The sequence below is a fragment of the Amphibalanus amphitrite genome, unplaced genomic scaffold (assembly GCF_019059575.1).
Source record: "Amphibalanus amphitrite isolate SeventyFive unplaced genomic scaffold, NRLGWU_Aamphi_draft 000160F_arrow, whole genome shotgun sequence".
Classification (NCBI taxonomy): domain Eukaryota; kingdom Metazoa; phylum Arthropoda; class Thecostraca; order Balanomorpha; family Balanidae; genus Amphibalanus; species Amphibalanus amphitrite.
In genome coordinates, this window is record NW_024881655.1 from 224745 (window position 1) to 244808 (window position 20064).

General features: G+C 48.1%; 2 protein-coding genes and 1 long non-coding RNA gene across 3 annotated transcripts in view; 2 read left to right on the plus strand and 1 right to left on the minus strand.

Annotated features, from left to right (window-relative positions):
- LOC122383286 (tyrosine-protein phosphatase 4-like) overlaps positions 1-10729 on the minus strand; it is a 49356-nt gene extending 38627 nt beyond the window's left edge. The window contains exons 1-4 of the mRNA XM_043369562.1: positions 10720-10729; positions 9330-9776; positions 8542-8665; positions 3310-3485 (exon numbers count right to left, since the gene is read on the minus strand). Coding sequence (XP_043225497.1) covers positions 3310-3485; positions 8542-8665; positions 9330-9776; positions 10720-10729 — 757 coding nt within the window. The remainder of the gene's footprint in view (positions 1-3309; positions 3486-8541; positions 8666-9329; positions 9777-10719) is intronic.
- A 657-nt stretch (positions 10730-11386) lies between these two features.
- LOC122383319 lies at positions 11387-12684 on the plus strand. Its single transcript, XR_006256818.1, has 3 exons — positions 11387-11589; positions 11874-12054; positions 12351-12684. It is a non-coding gene; the product is annotated as an uncharacterized LOC122383319 (long non-coding RNA).
- A 3698-nt stretch (positions 12685-16382) lies between these two features.
- LOC122383287 (major mite allergen Der p 23-like) lies at positions 16383-19006 on the plus strand. The gene is made up of 3 exons (XM_043369565.1): positions 16383-16571; positions 17678-17858; positions 18747-19006. The coding sequence occupies exons 1-3, from the start codon at positions 16517-16519 to the stop codon at positions 18757-18759; spliced, it is 249 nt and encodes an 82-aa protein (XP_043225500.1). The 5' UTR covers positions 16383-16516; the 3' UTR covers positions 18760-19006.
- Positions 19007-20064: the final 1058 nt, after the last annotated feature.

Genomic DNA, 20064 nt, shown 5'->3' on the forward strand with positions numbered 1-20064 from the left:
CCTTCATAGCTGGCGTCAGTTCAAATTTATGGTTTCCAATTATGCTTCTCTTCACGGTCGTTCGAATGAGCCAGACCGGGGTTTCAGGCCCATCACCATTGTTCTGTGAAACACGGAAAAGCATTTCTTGCCAGGTTACCAACTATGTTTACAATTTTTAAATGTTATGTTATTCCACAACCGTTTGGAATTTTTATAAGCGTTCTTGTCCGTGCATTGCATGGTTATCGTACATGTATTCTACCAATTTTAATGTCTTTTACCCCACCAATAGCTAAGCTGGAATATTTTTGTCTCGGACGGTATGCGCGGGGCAAAGTGGCCGGGGCAAAGTGGCCACCCCCCAATTGGCCATAAGTTGCTTCCATCTGGATAAAAAACATTATTGATCTTCAAATGTGTCGTCATGCATTCACCTTGGCCACTTTTCAGTTGCATGAGTTACCAAATAATGCAATTAAATGTTTATTTTCATGAAAATCCTTTCTTTGTTTACCTACAGGTGGAAGATGATAAAGTAAACATCCATCCTCGCTTAACCTTATCACCATCAAATACCCTAGTCGTACACGAGGCAACTATTTTGTTTCTCATATCGGGACTTGAGAAAACGCCGGTGGCCGCTTTGCCCCAGGGTATGGGGCAAAGTGGCCAATATGCATAGGTTTAAAGTTTTGTCAATATCTTTCATATGTGAACGCCTTTGGAAATAAAACGCAGTTGAAATAAAAGGCAACTTAATAGGGATCACATTGGTATAGAAAGAATCTTTCCAAGTTTAAAAATCAAGCGTTGGCATCGTGAGAAGCGTTAGGGTGGCCGCTTTGCCCCACTCTCCCCTACATAGTTGGGCAACCAGCATTCATGACATCTGATTGAGGGAGATAGTCGTTCGGCTCGTCCGCCCCTGGTGGGTAAAATACTTCATAGAATGTTATTTCATATATGATAGAAAATGGATAATTTTTCTTCTCCTTAATTTTATCGTTCTTATTCAGCCGGGATTTTAATCAGCTACAACAGCAAAGGACAGCGAAAATGATTTCTCCAAACCATCAAACAGTGACATTCCTGTTGATCTGATCGATCTGAGCATTTTTGGCGAGGACCTAGCCCACCAAGCGATGACTGACGGTGGAAAACAGACAGCTGTTTTATGTCAATGGGGCGCTAACTCGACCCCAATTACGCAACAGGACGGATCCACCCTGGCATCAGAGATGGGATGGATGACATGTGATTAAAACTCCATGCAACAAAAAGGTGTTAAGGGGCTGGGGATTGAGGAACTAAAGGAGGAGGACACGCCTCAAGACACAACCAGATGGACCAGATGAACAAAACTAACCATGCTCCGACTGCTCAATATAAAAAAGGTGGTGGAACTAGCGGAGTACGCCGCAAAGTTTGCAAGCTTCAAACGCATACAAAGACAGTACAGGAACTTGAGTAATATTCTGAAAGTTTGGGCGTCAGTTGCATTAGATTACGTTATAATTCATGCTGGTCCATTCAACAATATATGATGTGAAAATGCTTCCTTCCATCCCGGACAACTAATCACCACCACGCCGGGCAAATTAAGCTCCAGCTAAGCTCGTTGACAGATATTTGACATTCCCGTCGGAAAATGTCGTTGCTGAGTCAAATGAATGTCAATTTAATAAAAATGGCTTCTGGTGGAAACATTGTTGACATAGCGGAAATAAGTTTATCAAAGAGGAGTTTCACACAACACAAAAAAGAGGCAACATAGAGGTACGATATGCAAAAAGTGTAGCATGTATGGTAATAATGCGCCTGCAGTACCTACATAGCCTGAAAATGATGCACCGAGATGGAATAAAACACGTGTTGCCTTAGCTTTCCCTTTCACCAACGGTGTTATGGCCTCCGCGATTACAACGAATCATGCGGGTGGAGCTAACTGCTAAATAATCTGAATGTAGGTCGTCCGTCCGGGGCAAGAAAAAATGAAATAATAAAATAACAGCATGCCACTGGAATAATTAAAATCCTTCCCGTGTGTCATCCAAGGTCCATCCGTTAATTTCTTTACCTGCATTACTAAAGATCATCTGTTACGCTGTACTTATCTGTGCGTGTATAAAAACTATCACATAAAAGTCATAAAACCCATTGACACCCACAAAGTGACGATGAATGCACACACGGCAGACACATAAACTTAACGTGACAGGCGGCGCCTTGCGACTGAAGCACGGTGGCAAACGAGGAGCTATGCGGTGGCACCATGGACATAGACGCTAAATGATGACTGGTCACGGAAAGTAAGGACTGTTTGAATACCCGTTGCGGCACACTTAACTGCCCAAAGGGCAATGAGTATGAGACGGCAAAGAGATGCAAAAGACCAACCATTTTGACAGTGTGAACTTATCAGCATATGCTGATGAAATAATAATATTATTTCACTTGATAAAAGTGTCTTACTTGTGATGATGACACTCTCAATTCTATTAAATGGTTCATTTGAATTAAAGGGTAACATGTGTGGACTATTCAGGGTAGAATTAATAACTATCAACAAACCACAAAACGTTCCATTGCCGAACCCTTTATGGTGTAAGAAGGACAAGAGCACCAGCTGCTGCCAACAGGGCGCACTGGGCGCGGTCCAGTTCCCACCCTGACAGTGTCACCTCCCCTCCGATACGTTCGCCTCCCCCTAGCCCGTTTGTAAAGTGATCCCATGGAATTGGAACGTCGCTGCAATGGATGGGATCGGTACGTTGCGGTCACGACATTTGCATCGGAAATACGGGCGATTTGGACTTTGTCCCACTCTGACCAACTTGGCTGGTCCGCCTCCTCAGTGCTATTTGTCCAGCGGTCTGAAGCCGCCCCGGATGGAGCACTAGTCCCCAATCCAGGCCCCTGATCGTAGCTTCACGGCCGGCGACGGGTCAGCTCTCCGCGAGCGCTGCGTCGATGCGTATGTGCGCCGGCACGGTGAGGGGACGATTTTGGGAGAGGTGTCCACGATGTGGTCTTGGTGTCAATATGTCTTGCATGGATACCTTCTCAGACTACTGTACTTGTGAAGCACACACCTATGAAGGTAGTCCAAAAAGCGTAGCGAAATATTCGTGCAATTGATGCTAAGGCCGTGATTCAGTAAAAATGAAGGCAATTGCTGAGTTTGAAAGCTGGCAAAAATAGGCAGACTCTTTCCCTTTCTTCCTTTCTCGTCCCTTCCTATTTCCCCCTCCCTCCCTCTGTCCCTCCCTCCCTCTGTCCCTCCCTCCCTCTGTCCCTCTCCCTCTCCCTCTCCCTCTCCCCTCTCACCTTCTCGTAGCGTGTTGACCGGGTAGGAGGAGGGTCCCGGCCGGCCGGCGCCCACTGCGTTCACCGCTGTCAGACGGAAACTGTAGACCGTGAACGGACGCAGCCCCGTTACCTGGTACATGGTGCGGTTACTGGCCGTGCGCAGAGAGCGGTCCCACGGGCCGCGCTCCGTCTCCCTGTCCGAGAGCAGAGAGACGTGGGTAAAAGAGACAGATGAGACATAACTGACAGAAGGAGACACACGAAAACGTACCGAGGAGTGGATACATGAATCATTTGAAAACGGAAAGGACCACAGTCGGCAAGCATCGCCGTCTATCCGATCCAAAAGACGGCAGGGAGGGTGAAGCGAAAGGCATTACAGTTTAGACTGTACGATACAGGGGCGGATCCAGGAAAACTCCAAGGGGAGGGTCATGAATCGAAGTGGTGCCCCTACCTATACCCAAAATTAAAAACTCAACGGATTTCGTCCACTTCATTTTGGTGGTGCCCCCATTTTCAGTTTTTTTTTTTTTGTCAGTATCTTAACTCTTAGCCACAACCACATTTACCAATTGTAAGCAAGTATATATGAATGTGCTATGTGTATATTTGTTGTGGACGCTGAGTAATGAGTACTTACCAGGAACGTTATCAGGTAAGCAAATCGTTGTCAGTCCGACGAACTTGACCCTGGCGTCTAAAGGGTCTGTCCTTGACACTTCAGGCTTGTCAGGGGCACCAAAGTCCTTCCAGGGACACCACAAACCTGCCAGGGGCACCTACGGTCTTGTAGGGGCACCACAGGCCTGCCAGGAAGCAGGGGCACCGCAGGTCTAGCAAGTATACACGACAGGCCTGTCTGGGGCACAACGGGCCTGTTGGGCCCATCAGCACCCCTAGGGGCAGGGACACCACAGTCCTTCCAGGGGCACCGCAGGCCTGTGAGGGGCACCAGCGGCCTAGCAAGGGCACCAGTCAACACAGGCCTGCCAGGGGCACCACAGACCTGCCAGGGGCACCAGAGGTCTGCCAGGAGCACCACCGACCTCGCAGGGGTAACTTGGGCCTGTCAAGGCCCAGGGGCACCACGGGCCTGTCGAGAGGCACTTCAGGCTTTTCAGGGGCACCATAGTCCTCTCCGGGCGCAGGGGTAGCAGGGGCACCAGAGGCCTGCCAGGGGCACTGCAGGCCTAGCAAGGGCACCACTGGTCTATCAGGGGCACCACGAGCCTGTCATAGCCAGGCATCTCAGGCTTATCAAGGCCCAGGGGCACCACAGGTCTGTGAGGGGCACCAGCGACCTAGCAGGGGCACCAGTCAACACAGGTCTGCCAGGGGCGCCACAGACCTGCCAGGGGCACCACAGACCTGCCAGGGGCACCAGAGGTCTGCTAGGGGCACCAACGGCCTCGCAGGGGCACCTTGGGCCTGTCAGGGGCACCACGGGCCTGCCGAGGGGCACTTCAGACTTTTCAGGGGCACCAGTCCTCTCCGGGCGTAGGGGTACCAGCGGCCTAGCAAGGGCACCAGAGGTCTGCCAGGGGCACCAGCGGCCTAGCAAGGGCACCAGAGGCCTGCCAGGGGCACCACAGGCCTAACAAGGGCACCACGGGCCTGTCAGGGGCACCTCAGGCTTGTCAGGGCCCAGGGGCACCACAGTCCTTCCAAGGGCACCGCAAGCCTGTCAGGGGCACCAGAGGCCTGCCAGGGGCACCACAGGCCTAGCAAGGGCACCACTGGCCTGTCAGGGGCACCTCAGGCTTGTCAGGGCCCAGGGGCACCACAGTCCTTCCAGGGGCATTACAAGCCTGTCAGGGGCACCAGAGGCCTAGCAAGGGCACCACAGGCCTGCCATGGACACCACAGGCCTGCCAGGGGCACCACCGGCCTTGCAGGGGCGCCTCAGGCCTGTCAGGGGCACCACGTGCCTGCCGGGGACACTTCAGGCTTGTCAGGGGCGTTACAGTCCTGTCAGGGCCCAGGGGCACCAGGCCCGTGGTGTCCCTGCTAGGCCTGTGGTGCCCCTGGCGGTCCTGTGGTGCCCCTGTCAGGACTGTGATAGTGTGATACCCCTGATAGGCCGGTGGTGCCCCTGGCAGGTCTTTGGGCCCCCGGGCCTCAAGGGGGGGCCATGACCCATGTGACCCCCCCTTGGATCCGCCCCTGGTACGATATAATACATGACCGTGGCTATTGCTATTTATTTAGTCGCGTTTTTAAATTTCAGGGTCAAGTTAGTGAGGCATATGGCTTTCTGCATTACAGACCCATTTCATCTTGCATGTAGCATGCTCGAGGGCATTTTTTAAATGCAATTGGCCCTTTGATCTTGACTCGACCTTTCATATTGTTGTTCTCGTGTGTTCATAAATATGCATTTTTCAATTTAAAATCACTTGGGTTCTCAAGAGCAGAGTTAACAAGCCTCTCTCGGATTAATCAGGGCCACTGTAAAATTATTTGTAAGTCGGAATCAGCCAGTCAGCTGTAACAGCGTCCAACTCGACAGAAGATGCTCGTTCGGTTTAGCCCATTGAAGGAATCACTACCTACTAACATCACTCTAGCTCCGACTTGAACTGCAACGTATACATATGAGGTTGCATATGAATTTAGTGTCATAGTGCAGCCGAGCTCCGTAAGTTAGATTATATCGCACTGCAGCCGAACGCTGTGAGATAGACTGTACCGCAGTACAGCCGAACGCCGTAAATTAGACCGTACCGCAGTGCAGTCGAGCGCCTGTTTGTTAGACTGTACCGCAGTGCAGCCGAGCGCCGTGAGATAGACTGTGCCGCAATACAGCCGAGCGCCGCGAGATAGCCTGTGCCGCAGTGCAGCTAAACGCCGTGAGACGGACTGTGCCGCAGTACAGCTAAACGCTTCCGTCGGCCCGAGATTCAAAGCACATGTTGCCAGCCTTTCCTTGTTTGGGACCGAATAAACATGCCACAGGATCTAATCAGTCGATGTGCATTGGTCTTTTTCTATCAAATAATGCTGCCCTGTTCTCATTCCGTCCTGATTCTCCAGCTGTGATTGTTGTACGGCTGATGGTGGCCTGTGGCGAAATGAAAGTGTAACAGAACCCACGGAAGGCGGGTGGGTGACACAAGAAGGACATCCGGTACAGAAACGGAGCCGGCTGCCTAAAAAATACTTCGCTCTGAGGCAGCGATTATTTAATAGCTGTAACGTCGTTCATGCCAAACGTTCTGTTATAGAAGTCTCGTCCTCTCACTAGACACCGTCCTTTCTATGCTCATTTCCTTTTTCAGCTTATACTCTACCTCTGTTTCTCAGACCGGTGCCTTCACCATCAGCTCAACAACACTGAGCCTCTGCCTTCTCTTTCAGTCCCCTTCTGGCATCTATTATCAGTCCCTTCCAACCCTCTCCAACCTCTCCTTTTCTCTCTACCAGCCCCTTCTCCGCCTCTATCCGCCTATCGCTACTAGGCCCTCTCCACTTCTCTCTGTACCTCACCAGCCCCTCTCTATCAGCCCCTCTTCACCCCTCTCTATCAGCCTCTCTCAGCCCCTCTCTGCCCCTCACCAGCCCCTCTCTATCAGCCCCGATCGGGGGCCAGATCAGGCGGCATCACACTCCGGCCGGCCGCTTCATAACCTGGCACGGCCTGCCAAGTGGTCGTATAATTAAAGCGCTCCGCATATAATAAGGCGCCGGCGTGAGTAGGGCGGCGAAGGAGGCGGTGACGCCGGCGACGTAATCCGCCGCGCCGGATTCGCCGCCTGACGGACGAGCGCCGCGCCGCGAGTGTCTCGTCAGCGTGCCGCGGCCGGTAATGGGACGCAGCGCAGACAAATGCGCCATGTCAAGTCCGTTGTTGGCGCGTCGCAGCGTATGAGTTAGAGAACAATAACAGGGAATTTCATTTATGGAGATAATCCTCTTGTTTGGAGTTGGAGAGAAAAGAATGGTGGTATAAGAATATGTGAGTCTGCTTTTGAGTTACATTTCAACGCGGCTTAGAAAGAACGGATTTTGCGACATCCCAAAGGGCGCATAGTAATTGGAAAATGGGAGAATGGGCTTGTTGCCGAGCTTGTTTATTACGAAGTAGGACATAAACAAATTAAAGCAAAAGGAAGGCTTCCGTGATTTCCTGACCTTCCTGGGGCGGACTTCACATTCGCGTCGTATTTTTGGAGAGTGTTTTGCATTAAGGACGTTGGTATAAATCTGTCGCCAGGATTCCACTAATTGAAATAAAAGCTTCCTTATTCGGTGCGGGTGCGCAGTTTATCTTCGTGACAGATGACTGAACTCGGAGTGGTAAGTCATTTCCTTCCTGTGAGGAGGGAGACGGCACTAGCGCAAAAGTGATAGCGACAATGCGGCGACCAGGATGAATGTGAATCAGGAGGGTGATAAAGTACGAGGGTAGAAGGCCATCATGAACAGGCTCGTTATTGTGTAATCAGCTATTCTGTTGTCACGGATTCGTTTTCTTTTTCGAATTTTCGCTAAATGTTAATTAGTCATGACGGATTGATAAAAATTGACAGTAAGAAAGCTTCAGGGAGCGTTCCAATGAATAATTGACACAGTGCGTTACGGCTTTGAATACAATTTTCCCTCCAGACAAGTGTGATCTATGACAAGATAGGTGTGATCTCCACATTAACTGTTCCTGATCGGAAGTGACAATGACAACGGGATCACCGTCAAACGGTGATCGAAATCACATCGACCTGATCAACTGCATTCTCCTCTCCCTTTCCATGCCTCATCTTCCATTCACTCTTTGGCACATTCTCACGTCAGGCCACTACACCCTTCGACGCAAACCTGCAGTTCACTATCGGTTCAATTCCGCCTTAACGCGCACTTGTCCATGCAAACGCGCCTGCCTATCAGAATTCCAGCGGCTCGGCCGGGAGCGCCGACGATCCTCGGATCGTCCTCAGCCCTCGGTCGTCAGCTAAAGACCTGCGCGTGGGCCACCGGCCGCGCCGGCCGGTCGGCCGTCATCGGGTTTTAATATCGGCTCACTGCGACCGACCGACACTGAGCGCAGTTTAGTGAGTGTCGCCGTGGCGTCGAGACATGACAGAGTCGGAATGATGGTGATTGTTTCTAGAGGAGAGAGTTACTGGAATCGGAACGAGCATCGAACTCCCAGGTCTTGAGGATACATTGATGAGCTGTCATGAAATCCATGAAGATCGGGTACTTACATACTTACATAATAAACTAGCGACTAATAATTAAATGTCTACTCACCTGACGTGGATCAGGTAGTGCAGCACTGGGGAGAAGTTTGTGCGACGAGGGTGTGTCCATGAGATGTTGACTGTTCGTGACGAAAACGATTGAATCAAGGGACGGCCGGGGGCATCCGGCGCGTCTGCAATAAAAACATAAACTTAAAACAGCGCCACACAAAATGGAGAGTCATCATTTGCATGTAGATGTAGGTACATATCTGGATATGTGGAAATAGCGAACGCATGAAGTATGCGTTTAATGCTTACCTTGGGCATCAAAAGCAGAAAACACAGTTGCGTTATATTTGTTCAGATTCCAAAATATCTAGTTCTAACCATAGAATGGTTACTGAATGAATTTTCCATCAAACCAATCATATTTTAGGTTCTGGAAGCAAAAAGATGCGAGACATTCGACCACACTCTAGAATATAATCTTTCCGTTCTCTCTAGGGTCAGGGTTGCCGTAACGGTAAGCGTTCCGATCATATTAGCTGGGAGAGGCAGGCTTACAATGACTTCGTAACGTCGCGACTCACGAGACAGTTAGCTGGTCTACAACACCCACCGGGCGCCTGCCATCTGCCCAGTTCATGCCAGTTTCTTTTGCACAATGCAAGAGCAACCCTAGCCATTCTTCTCTACACTCGGGTGTAGAGAGGGGTGCACCCCTATATATGGCCTTGTTTATATAGATATCTTATTCCGAGCCCTTCTCTTCAACACCAGCCGTCTCAGTTCCGGGTGGTTCCCCGCGGTGTGTGACCTTTAACCTTCCCCTCGCCATTGAGCAGCACCACTCACCTTTGACCTCTAGTCTCACGGCTCCCTTAGGCTGTTGTCGACTGTTGACCAAGCAAAAGTAGTCGCCAGTGTCAGAGGCGCGGGTGGCGTCAATGAGCAGCGCGTACGTCGTCTCGTCCAGCCGGAGCCGCGGTTTGTCCGGCGTCACCTCCTCTGCTGTCCTGTCTCCGAGCCCGGCGTAGGGCCTCGTCTCCGCGCCGCGCTCCGAGGCCCCCGACCGCCCGCCGGCGGCGGCGGGGGCGGGGGCGGCGGCGGCGGCCTGGACGCGACCGTCCCGGTACACGATCAGCTTATGTGGTGATCCGTCAGCACCGACACTGGGTCCGCAGCGGCGACACAGCCACGTCAACGAAACGACGAACGGCGACTGGCCTAGCCCGGGACAGGGCAGCGTCACCGGGTCACCGGCCAGCGTCTGCACAGTGCTGCTCTCCAGATCCCGGCTGTCTGCGGCACAGAACGACGGACAGGAGAGTCAGACATGGACGCCGGACAGGATAGTCAGACATGGACACCGGACAGGAGAGTCAGACACGGACACCGGGGGACCCTGGACAGGGCTGGCAGACGCGGACACCGGACAGGAGAGTCAGACACGGACACCGGGGGACCCTGGACAGGGCTGGCAGACGCGGACACCGGACAGGAGAGTCAGACACGGACACCGGGGGACCCTGGACAGGGCTGGCAGACGCGGACACCGGACAGGAGAGTCACTGACACGGACACCGGGGGACCCTGGACAGGGCTGGCAGACGCGGACACCGGACAGGAGAGTCACTGACACGGACACCGGGGGACCCTGGACAGGGCTGGCAGACGCGGACACCGGACAGGAGAGTCACTGACACGGACACCGGGGGACCCTGGACAGGGCTGGCAGACGCGGACACCGGACAGGAGAGTCACTGACACGGACACCGGGGGACCCTGGACAGGGCTGGCAGACGCGGACACCGGACAGGAGAGTCACTGACACGGACACCGGGGGACCCTGGACAGGGCTGGCAGACGCGGACACCGGACAGGAGAGTCAGACACGGACACCGGGGGACCCTGGACAGGGCTGGCAGACGCGGACACCGGATGTGAAGGTCAGGCGGCCATCGGACGGAACTCGGACGGAACAGTGTGTCATTCATGAAGCTTACGAATGAGGTTTATGTATATAGCCAAGCCAACTTTACCCATTGCTCAGGGCTTTCAGATAGACAGACACCTCACACCACCGTGATCTTGGCTTCCTTCGTTCTTTTTTTTTAAATCATGAGAAGAGAAAATCGTTGGACATAGTAACCTCGGAAATGGAGTTCAATGTCGGGCAGTTGTTCCAATGAGCGGCCGTCTTGGGCGGATTTTCGTTCATATCTGGCTTGCAGCTGCGACGCACCAGTGCTCATCGTCGCTCCCGCGGCGGATCGTCACTCAAATCCTACCAGATATTGGATCTCATCTGAACTAAAGTCTTTCCCTCCTATCCGATTATTTATTCTAATTCGGATTGTTCTTTAGTCGGATTATCTATTTTTTTACGTTTTGTTAGTGATGATAGAATAAGAATAGCCTCTTTGACTTCGGTCATAGATAGAGGACGGCCACTACGAAGTAAATAAATAAATAATGAATAAATGATCTTTTACGTTCTAGACGTCCTTAAATAATATGAAGCATACATATTGAGATTGCATAAAAACAGAATATTTAATTTTTCCATGCAAATTAAATGTTAATTCATTTCCATGGAACTTGTGTCATAAAGCTAGCACAAACTTTTAATGGCAGCTCGGAAAATGGTTTAATGGCAGCACAGAAATTCGATTCGTCATGCTAAGGGAAAGCGATTTCATACAGATGACAATCAGAAATATAGAGTAACTTGAAAATACGGCATGAAATCAATCAGGATCGTCCTTTTTTCAGCCCATACCTTAAGCTCACCATGACTACATAATCAAACATTGCACAGCAAGTGCACGGTGAAGAGCTATCAACATGCACGAGCTATCAAAGTCTTCTTAACCTAGAATCAACAGCATGAGATCCTTACTGAGAATGTGTATGTGCAATCATATACGCAGCTACAGGCCGGTCGTGGGTGCCATGCAGCTGCTGGGCCGTGGTCGTCATAAAAGGGTCTGGACCGCCACGGCTGCCAGTGAGTGGAGGACACATACCCTCGGAAGACGAACCACCGCAGCTGCAGCCATGGACCGCACACTGGCTTTGACGATTGTTCTGCTGTCGATAAGCGCCTTGTTGAGTACGTGAATGCCTCAGTGTACGAATATAGAAAATGGTGATAGTGAATTTGCTTTTTGAATGTGATGCAAGTGAATATCTTATATTTTTGTGATTGATCTACTGAGACGGTTTACATTAATCAGGGAGATACCGTTACACTCTTACATGCTCGTTGTTGAACTTATCTTATGTTCAATCTAAAGTCACTCTCAAAATATCTCTTTGCGTGTATTTTCGCTTATTTTGGCACGGCAGGCATTCTTGTAAACCATCACTTAGTCTTCCTATTTCGACTGTATCCAGGTGCACTGAGGGGCCAGCCGACCACAGAGAGCCCGTTTCAATGCACCGCCAAAGATGGACTGTTCCCTGACCCCGATGACTGCCACGGGTTCTACGAGTGCAACGATTACATTCCGTGGCACTTTGACTGTCCCAGCGGCCTGGCCTGGAACGACGCCGCCCACCAATGCGACTACGACGCGTGAGTAGCTATGAAGCAGCATCAACACCGGCGACTGACTATTTACTTTGCTTTGAATTGCGATAAAAACAAAATATCAAAATAATGAGATATTAATCGTTCAGATGATTTCAGATCACCTCGCGAATCATTCACCTATAATGCGTATGAATAATAAGCTGATAAATTTACATTCAGACCACGTTTTTAGCTCGATCTGAGTTGCCGGTGTCGCTGTGTGTGACGGTGCACTGTCAGCCACCTGCGACTGTCCCACGGGAGGCCGCGGCTGAGACGCTCTGCTATCTGTTCCGCAGAAGCTGTCCATAGCAGGGCCAGCCTGCTGGGGAGGGGCCCAGCTGGGGTCACCTCCGGACTATCTGCCTTCTGGGGCGGCCGGCCGAGACGGTCAGGGGCACCTACAGGGACAAATGTCGGTGGAAAAGCACCAATCGACGGATCGTGATCAGATGACGTCTCAGGCTGGTGTGTTTATGCCTGATGTTTTGTAAATATGACTTTAATGCAAACTACATCGCATAATGATGGTGCTGTTGACAAAAAGCTGAAAACCAATGTGGCGATGTGTTGATATGTGAATATACATAAAATTATGTAATGTCTAATATATGACGTCTGTGGTTTGGATGAGCTCTCGAATAACTCGCGCCGTGCTGGTGGTCTGAGTTTTCGCATGGCGTGCTGGGGGAGGAGCGCTTTTCTTTACCACTTTTCCCGTCTAAATCGGCTCCTCGGCCACGTAGCGACACACGGTAAGCGGCAATCGAAAGAGTGTCAAAAACAATGAGGGAAACACTACATCTCCTTTTAGTTCATGTCGAAGGTCAGGTCGCCAGAGGTCATCAAAGGTCAAATTTGGTCTATTGCAACATTTTTCAAAACACCGACGCCTAACTCGGGAACCAATGAAGCTGCAGCGCCGCGGAAAAGCACATTCGATAGCTCTTTAAAGGCCTTTCTCAGTAATGTTTCTGATTTGAACCCAGCTCAACGGTTTAGCCTCCAGAGAGCAAAAACTAAAAATATCCGTTTAAAAAATATGTAATAACTTTTCTCTCAAGAGAGTCACGACATTCATTTTGCCAGCATCATGTTCCTCTTGCCAAAACGCGTCGATTGAACTGTAACTTGACCTTGAAAGGTCATTTTGGAAAATTTGACCTCAGGTCAAGGTCATGACCTGACCGGAAAGGGTCATGCTGCATATCAGTCGATCTGTATCGTTGAGCTGAACACGTCTGAGGTGTTTCCACCACTCTAACGCGTCTCTATCAAAGTTTAAGAACTGCTGCTGACCTTCATTGACCTGAGATGACCTCAGGTCACAGGTATACACAGAGGGGCCACAGGTGCAATTTTCATATCATTGTGTCATTGTTACCCTTAAAATGATGTTTGAGAGTGTTTAGAACGACATTCTTCCAAAAGAAGCGCAGTTCATTTTTCTCTCATTAAAAGGAGAGGTCGCAAAATTGACCGGATCTTAAAGTGACCATGCCACCTTAACATTAGTTTTGAGTTGAGATAGCCAAATTGGTGGCCATGGCCTGCAAATACCGGTTTGGGCACTCACAACATCGAAAAATGCTTTAATTCGGAGATATGGAATTTCAAATTTGCAGTTTTCGGATTCTCAGGGGCTAATGATTGGAATGCCCCCTTAGAATTTGTGACGTCAGCAGAGATCTAACGATTTTTAAATCTTAGACTAAAACCATCGTTAAAGGGACCCTCCCACCTTAACATTAGATTTGAGTTGAGATAGCCAAAATGGGGTCCCTGGCTCACAATTACCGGTTTCGGCACTCACAACATCGAGAAATGCCTTAAATCGGAAATATTGAATTTCAAAATTGCAGCATTTTGATTCAGAGGGGCTAATGCTTAGGAATACCCCTCTGAATGTGTGACGTCAGCGCAGATATCTAACGATTTTTAAATGTTTGACTAAAACGTTTTGTAGCACGCGGTGGTATATACTATTTGCGCGCAACATCTGCCGCAAACGCCGCACTTCTAAAATAAAGTCGCTAGAAACAGCGGAGATCCCAAAAAAGTAAACAAAAGTAAAAGTCTAATATCTTGAAAACTGGTGAATATTTTTCGGTGAAATTTGGTAGATATTCGTTTTCGCTCTTTCTGAACCGAGCGACATCACTTTCATGCCAATTCATAAACTTTTTTGAAGGTGGGAGGGTCCCTTTAACACGTAGTGGTATACACTGCTTTTTTTTAAAATAAATTTAGTCCGAATCTTTTGATGGGAAGGATTCACAAGGACAGAGCCACCGCTAAGCGAAGCTTGTTGCGATGACCCTGCCCTCTACCCTCCGATCGCGCAATTCCAGTTCTATGGCAGAATTTAGAGTCCAAAGTTTAACGTGCGCACATAGCCGTGCACGGCCGGTCCCCTCACTGACTTCGCCTGGCTACGGCCTGCCACCAACCGCAACCATACCTGTCAGGAGGCCCATAAATGTCAAGCGCCCGCCGCGCTTTGAACCCGGACTGTTATAACCAGGAACGCGTGCTCTCACCACGCGGAGTCCAACGCTCTACCAACTGAGAGCTACGGGACCGGCTTTGCGCGCAACGTCTGCCGCACTTCGAGGCTGCCAATTATTGCTTCCAAATAAGTCGCTAGGAACAGCGAGATTCCAAAAAGTAAACAAAAAAAGCCTAATATCTTGAAAACCAGTGAATATTTTTGTCGGTGAAATTTGGTAGATATTCATTTTTGATCTTTCCAAACCAAGGGACATCACTTTTATGCCAATGCATTAACTTTTTTGAAGGTGGGAGGGTCCCTTTAATTAAGTCACAACTCACAGATATCAAACTTCGGAGATATACATGTTATGCATACCTATCGCTGAAACTAACCAATCTACTAACCAAGTCTAACCAATCGCTGAAAGTTTCAAAGCGATTGCTCCGTCGGTGTAGCAACAGCGAGCATTGCAACTTTTCTGCGGTAAGATCACTTGACGTGACCTGGTCACCTGACCTTGAACGACCTAGTTCTGAAATTTTCACACGTGCGGAAAAGATGTATGAAATTGAACAGGTGTGCCTAAAATAGCGGCGCGTATAGCCGCCGGTTTTGAGATATTTGCGAAAGGTCTGAGGGAGGCGTGAACCCCTTCCCCCCCGCACAGCGCGGTTAACAAAGCAGTTTCGATCTATGCATATAGGGTTGGGGTTACAGGGGGTGTAGAAAACGGGTAGACTTTTCTTACTATTGTCGGCTAAGTACCAATAGTAGTAGTAGGTATAGTTGACAATGAAATACGCATGTGGGAAGACATGTGAAGACATAAATGACAAGCATCACCGCATGGACACTTTCATTGCTGAAATAAGCGACAACATATGCAAAGCAGCTGTGTTTGTTAAATTCAGCAGCCTCTTCTACATATGACACTGATTAAGAGCTTCATCACAGGGACAGCGACGCTTCATAAGCAGGACATTAGCAGCTGCTCACAAAGTCCAGCAGTGTGCATGTGTCTCAAAATGACAACAACAAATCTCAAATGACAACAGCTTTAGGGACGATACTGACTAGGAGCAGTCTATTTTATAAATGAAATGCTGAAGAAGCCCCATGTTACTTACATATCGATCATGATCACGCACCAATGCACCAGGGCGAGCTGCTGGTCCATAGTTCAATGGGAGCTGACAACATATACCTCACTCTTTATACGGCTACTCTGGGCGCAGTGACCACATCCGTTCTTTTGTCCAGATGATGCTTGTAGGATTGATAATACGAGTATACGATATCGTATACAGTTTAAAAGACCACGCAGCGTTCCGACAGTTTACAGCTTGATGCCAAATGGATTTGTTGAACGAAATAGATAATGGCATGTCTATTGCGGGGTTGTGAATTACGATAGTAATCTTGCAATATCAGTGAGATGACTTCTGCTTAACTGGCCAGAATAAGGTCGAAAATGATCAGCCGGGCTACAAATGATCATGCCTCGTAGTCCTAACGTCATTTTTGGGATGAGTACTGGTAGGAGGTGGAATCCCTCGGCTCATTTGAGACAGTCAAAGACGATTCACTTATCTTTCTGAACCTGGCGTCATCCATACATCTACATAGTTAAATAGCCACAAAAAAGATAATTAAGGTCTTGCCAACACGAAAATATGACTTTCAAAACGATGCCAAATGCTCTGAGAAAACGATTATGTGGATAGCTGGGCAGCATCTGGAGTCCCACAAACAGCAGATTTTTTGTTGTCAACCGTCATGAGAACCCGGATGCTGCAGCCTGATGCAGATTGCAATGGTTGAGCACGTCGTCCGTGGGTGAATCGCAGGTGGCCAGACGCTAGTGGAGCACACACACATACAGACGGAGGGTATAAAGGATGATATCGCTGTGCCGTCGGCAGTGCGCCGGCCAGAACTGCAGCTCGCAGCGTCACCACACAAACTGCCAAAATGTGGAAGACTCTGCTCTTGGTGATTGGCGCCCTTTTCGTCTGTGTGGCCTCAGGTGCGTGGATTTTATGCCTTTACTTGAATTTAACATTCATGTGTTTTGTAGGGTGGCTTTGGATATTTGTTTTGCCTTTTGTTATGAGGTCTTACAAGGCTTCAATTTATTTAGTACAATTGCATCATTGGCTGCTGGCTTATAGTCTAAATCAAGTGTTGAGCTGTTAACTGTTTTATTGATGCTTAAACAAAATAATAATAATACATGGTTGGATATATAGTTTAAGCTATTACTGTAGCCACGTTCATCTACAGGTAAAGGCAACTTGCTATACGAGTAAAAGGCTTTATTTATTGCTTGCCAAATGGCATAGCATGAGTCACGAGGTTGCTGTCATCCGCATGTATACCTATGTGTGTTTTTTTTTTCTTGTAGGTAATTGTCACAGACGGAGGGTAAATTACCAGCTAATAAATCATGTCAAAATTATTGATGCATAACATTGCTTCTTATTCTCATTGTATTCCAAATTACCATATCAAGCTGAATAATGAATATACTGAACTTCAAAGCTGCCGCTTTCTTGAGCAGACGACCATATTCAAGGCATCATTACCGGTCTCATTAAGGTTAATTATCCGAGTTATGAGAACAGAATTCATCAGTCGCCAGCCTCGGCTGAAAGTGAGCGACATTTTGTATCAAGTAACTATGCTTCTGATTCAGACCTTCTTCGTCTGTCAGAAATTACAAATGCAATTCAATTAAACGGTTGATTTTGCAACAACCAAATCATCAAAAGGAAAAAATAGAATTTTTGACATGTCGTTTATCATGTTCGAATCTATCTAGTCTTTGCTATGCTTCGTTGAAAAAAAAAATGCAATTCAATGTCAAGCTAAACGATTAAATCGTCACACAACAACATAGCCAATTATGCAATAAACGCAATACGCAAACGCAAACGCAATAAACATGATGTCAAGACAAAGCATTCCCATCAACAACAAAAAATCCCATTGATTACATGCATGTTGATCAAACGCATACCGCAAAAGAAGTTCTAAGAACAAAATGTAGGTACGCACTGGTAATAATGACATGTGTTCCACACACGCTCCATTCACCAATATAATGTATTTCACCCCTACTGTTTGTTTCAGGTGCCAAGATTTCGGCCACGTCGCCGTTCCCCGACTTTGACTGTCCCTCCGAGTACGGCTGGTTCCCGGACCCCGACGACTGTCACAGCTTCTTCGAGTGCAACTACAACTATCCCTTCCACTTCACGTGCCCGGACGGCCTCGCCTGGAACGACGCCGCGCACCAGTGCGACCGCGACGAGTACGTTACAACGCAGTCGGAGTACTTACATCGCACAAGACTAGCCGGTCCCGACCCGCAGAAGCCGGTCCCGTAGCTCAGTCGGTAAAGCGTTGGACTCCGCGTGGTCAGAGCCGCGTCTCGTTTATAAAAGTCCCGGTTCGAGGCGCGACGAGCGCTCGGTGTTCATGAGCCTCCTGATAAGTATGAATGCGGTTCGTGGCAGGCCGTAGCCAGCCAATGTCAGTGAGGGGACCGGCCGTTCGCGGCTATGTGCGGCTACGTTACGTTGCGGCTACGTTAAACTTCGGACTCTAAATTCTACCACAGACCCGGCATTGTGCGATCGGAAGGTAGAGGGCATGGGGCCAGCACAACAAGCTCCACTTAGCGGGGGCTCTGTCCTTATGAATCCTCCCATTCAAGAGGTTCGGACTAAATTTATAAAAAGACAAATGTGAAAAAATGTCTTATTAAAATTCGATGATTTATTTATGTATTAGCTATCATTCTTTATGTTTTGTTACGTTTAAATTTTGTCGGACTGACTTTTATTTGCAAAATGCCAATGATCGATACACTACACAGATCGATGCATCAACCAGCACATTGATAGTTTTTGTTTTCAGATAAAACGTAAAATAATCCTTTACAACTTTAAAACGACACTATCTACAATAATATAATGGCCGAGTATCTCATTTTCAATTACTTTTATCAATATGCTCCTCGCCGGAGTATTGGGTAACAATGCCGTAGAAAAGCTTTGGAATAACATGATTAATTTTCCACCCGTCCTTGCCCTCACTGACTTTGGTTGAGGCAGGACACTCGGGTCACCCGCTGTCAACATGACTATCTCCCTACGTGTTTGATCTCTGACTTGCTTCCGCTTTCTTTTCCCGACAGATCTTGCAAATGAGAAAAGGACAAGACCATGAAAGACCCGACGCCGGAAGTATTGCCTACAATGTATGATGCCTTTGCAGAGGCCATCAGCTCCAGAGACGATCGGAGGCAAGAGACTGCGCCAGCATTCAGATCGATGGAGATCGTGTTTGAACACATTGTTGAAGTTATAACTGATGTAACAGCTTTATAAATAAATTCTTCGAAAGAAATGATGGAGTAAAATCACCAAAATACACGGAACATACCACAAGCATGAGGTAAAATGTTTCAGAAAGTATGAGCCCAAACAAGAGCCCAAACAATAAGAAAAAAGTAAAACGTTATTTAATAAAAAGCGATAGTATGTCACCGTCTAGCAAGATAGTGATCATAATTAGCCATGTGGTGCGACTGAGTCCGTCATATCAGTCGAGAGCTCAGCAGCCACCAATTGGTGCCAGCAGGCACCGGCAGGCACCAGCGGTCTCCTGACATAGTGACACCCATAAATCTCCCAACAGGGACATGGACAATGGGTAATATTCCATGCAGTTCTTTTGCCACAGCAAAAAGATAAAAAAACTAACCTGAAGGCAGATGGGATAATAGCCGTTCTCACGACGGGCTATCTGACGAATGAACGTAATTTGGCCACTAATTTGTACCTAATCTCTTTTATAACAAAATCTTCATATCATTAATTTATTTTAGTGTTTTAATCGAAAACTTGATAATTTAAAAAATGAGGTTAAGGAACATCTGTGCAACCCAAATGAATAACTAGAATCACAATGAACCTAATTTGACCAAATCTACACCAAATCTGCACCAAATGTGTACAAGATGGCCGTCGCGAAAACGGCTAACATTCGTTACGAGAACGATGTCGGCTGCCCACTTAGAAGGGTGCATCCCGAAATAAGGTTTACCCATAAAAATTTCCATAAAACATTAACTCTGGAATCAATCCATTCAATTTTCACAGTGCTATCCCAAGGTAGTGAGAAGTAAATAGCGTAATTGGGAGCAAAATTGGATCATTCCTGTCATTACAGGTGCATGTATGGTTACTTTTCGGATTATTCTCCGGAATAATAATATCTAACTCAGTTAGATACTCAGTTAGATATGGACTTCTGAGTTAGATATTATTATCCCAGAGAATAATCCGAAAAATAGCCATACATAGCTAATTTCCTGGAAGAAAATGACTTAAAAACAACACATTACAGGTGCACTTCAAAAAAGTGACCAAAAACGCTTAAAACCGCGATGTTGCGCTCGTAAGAAGAATAAAACCACCAAAACGAAGAGTTTTTTTTTCTTCTGAAGATAA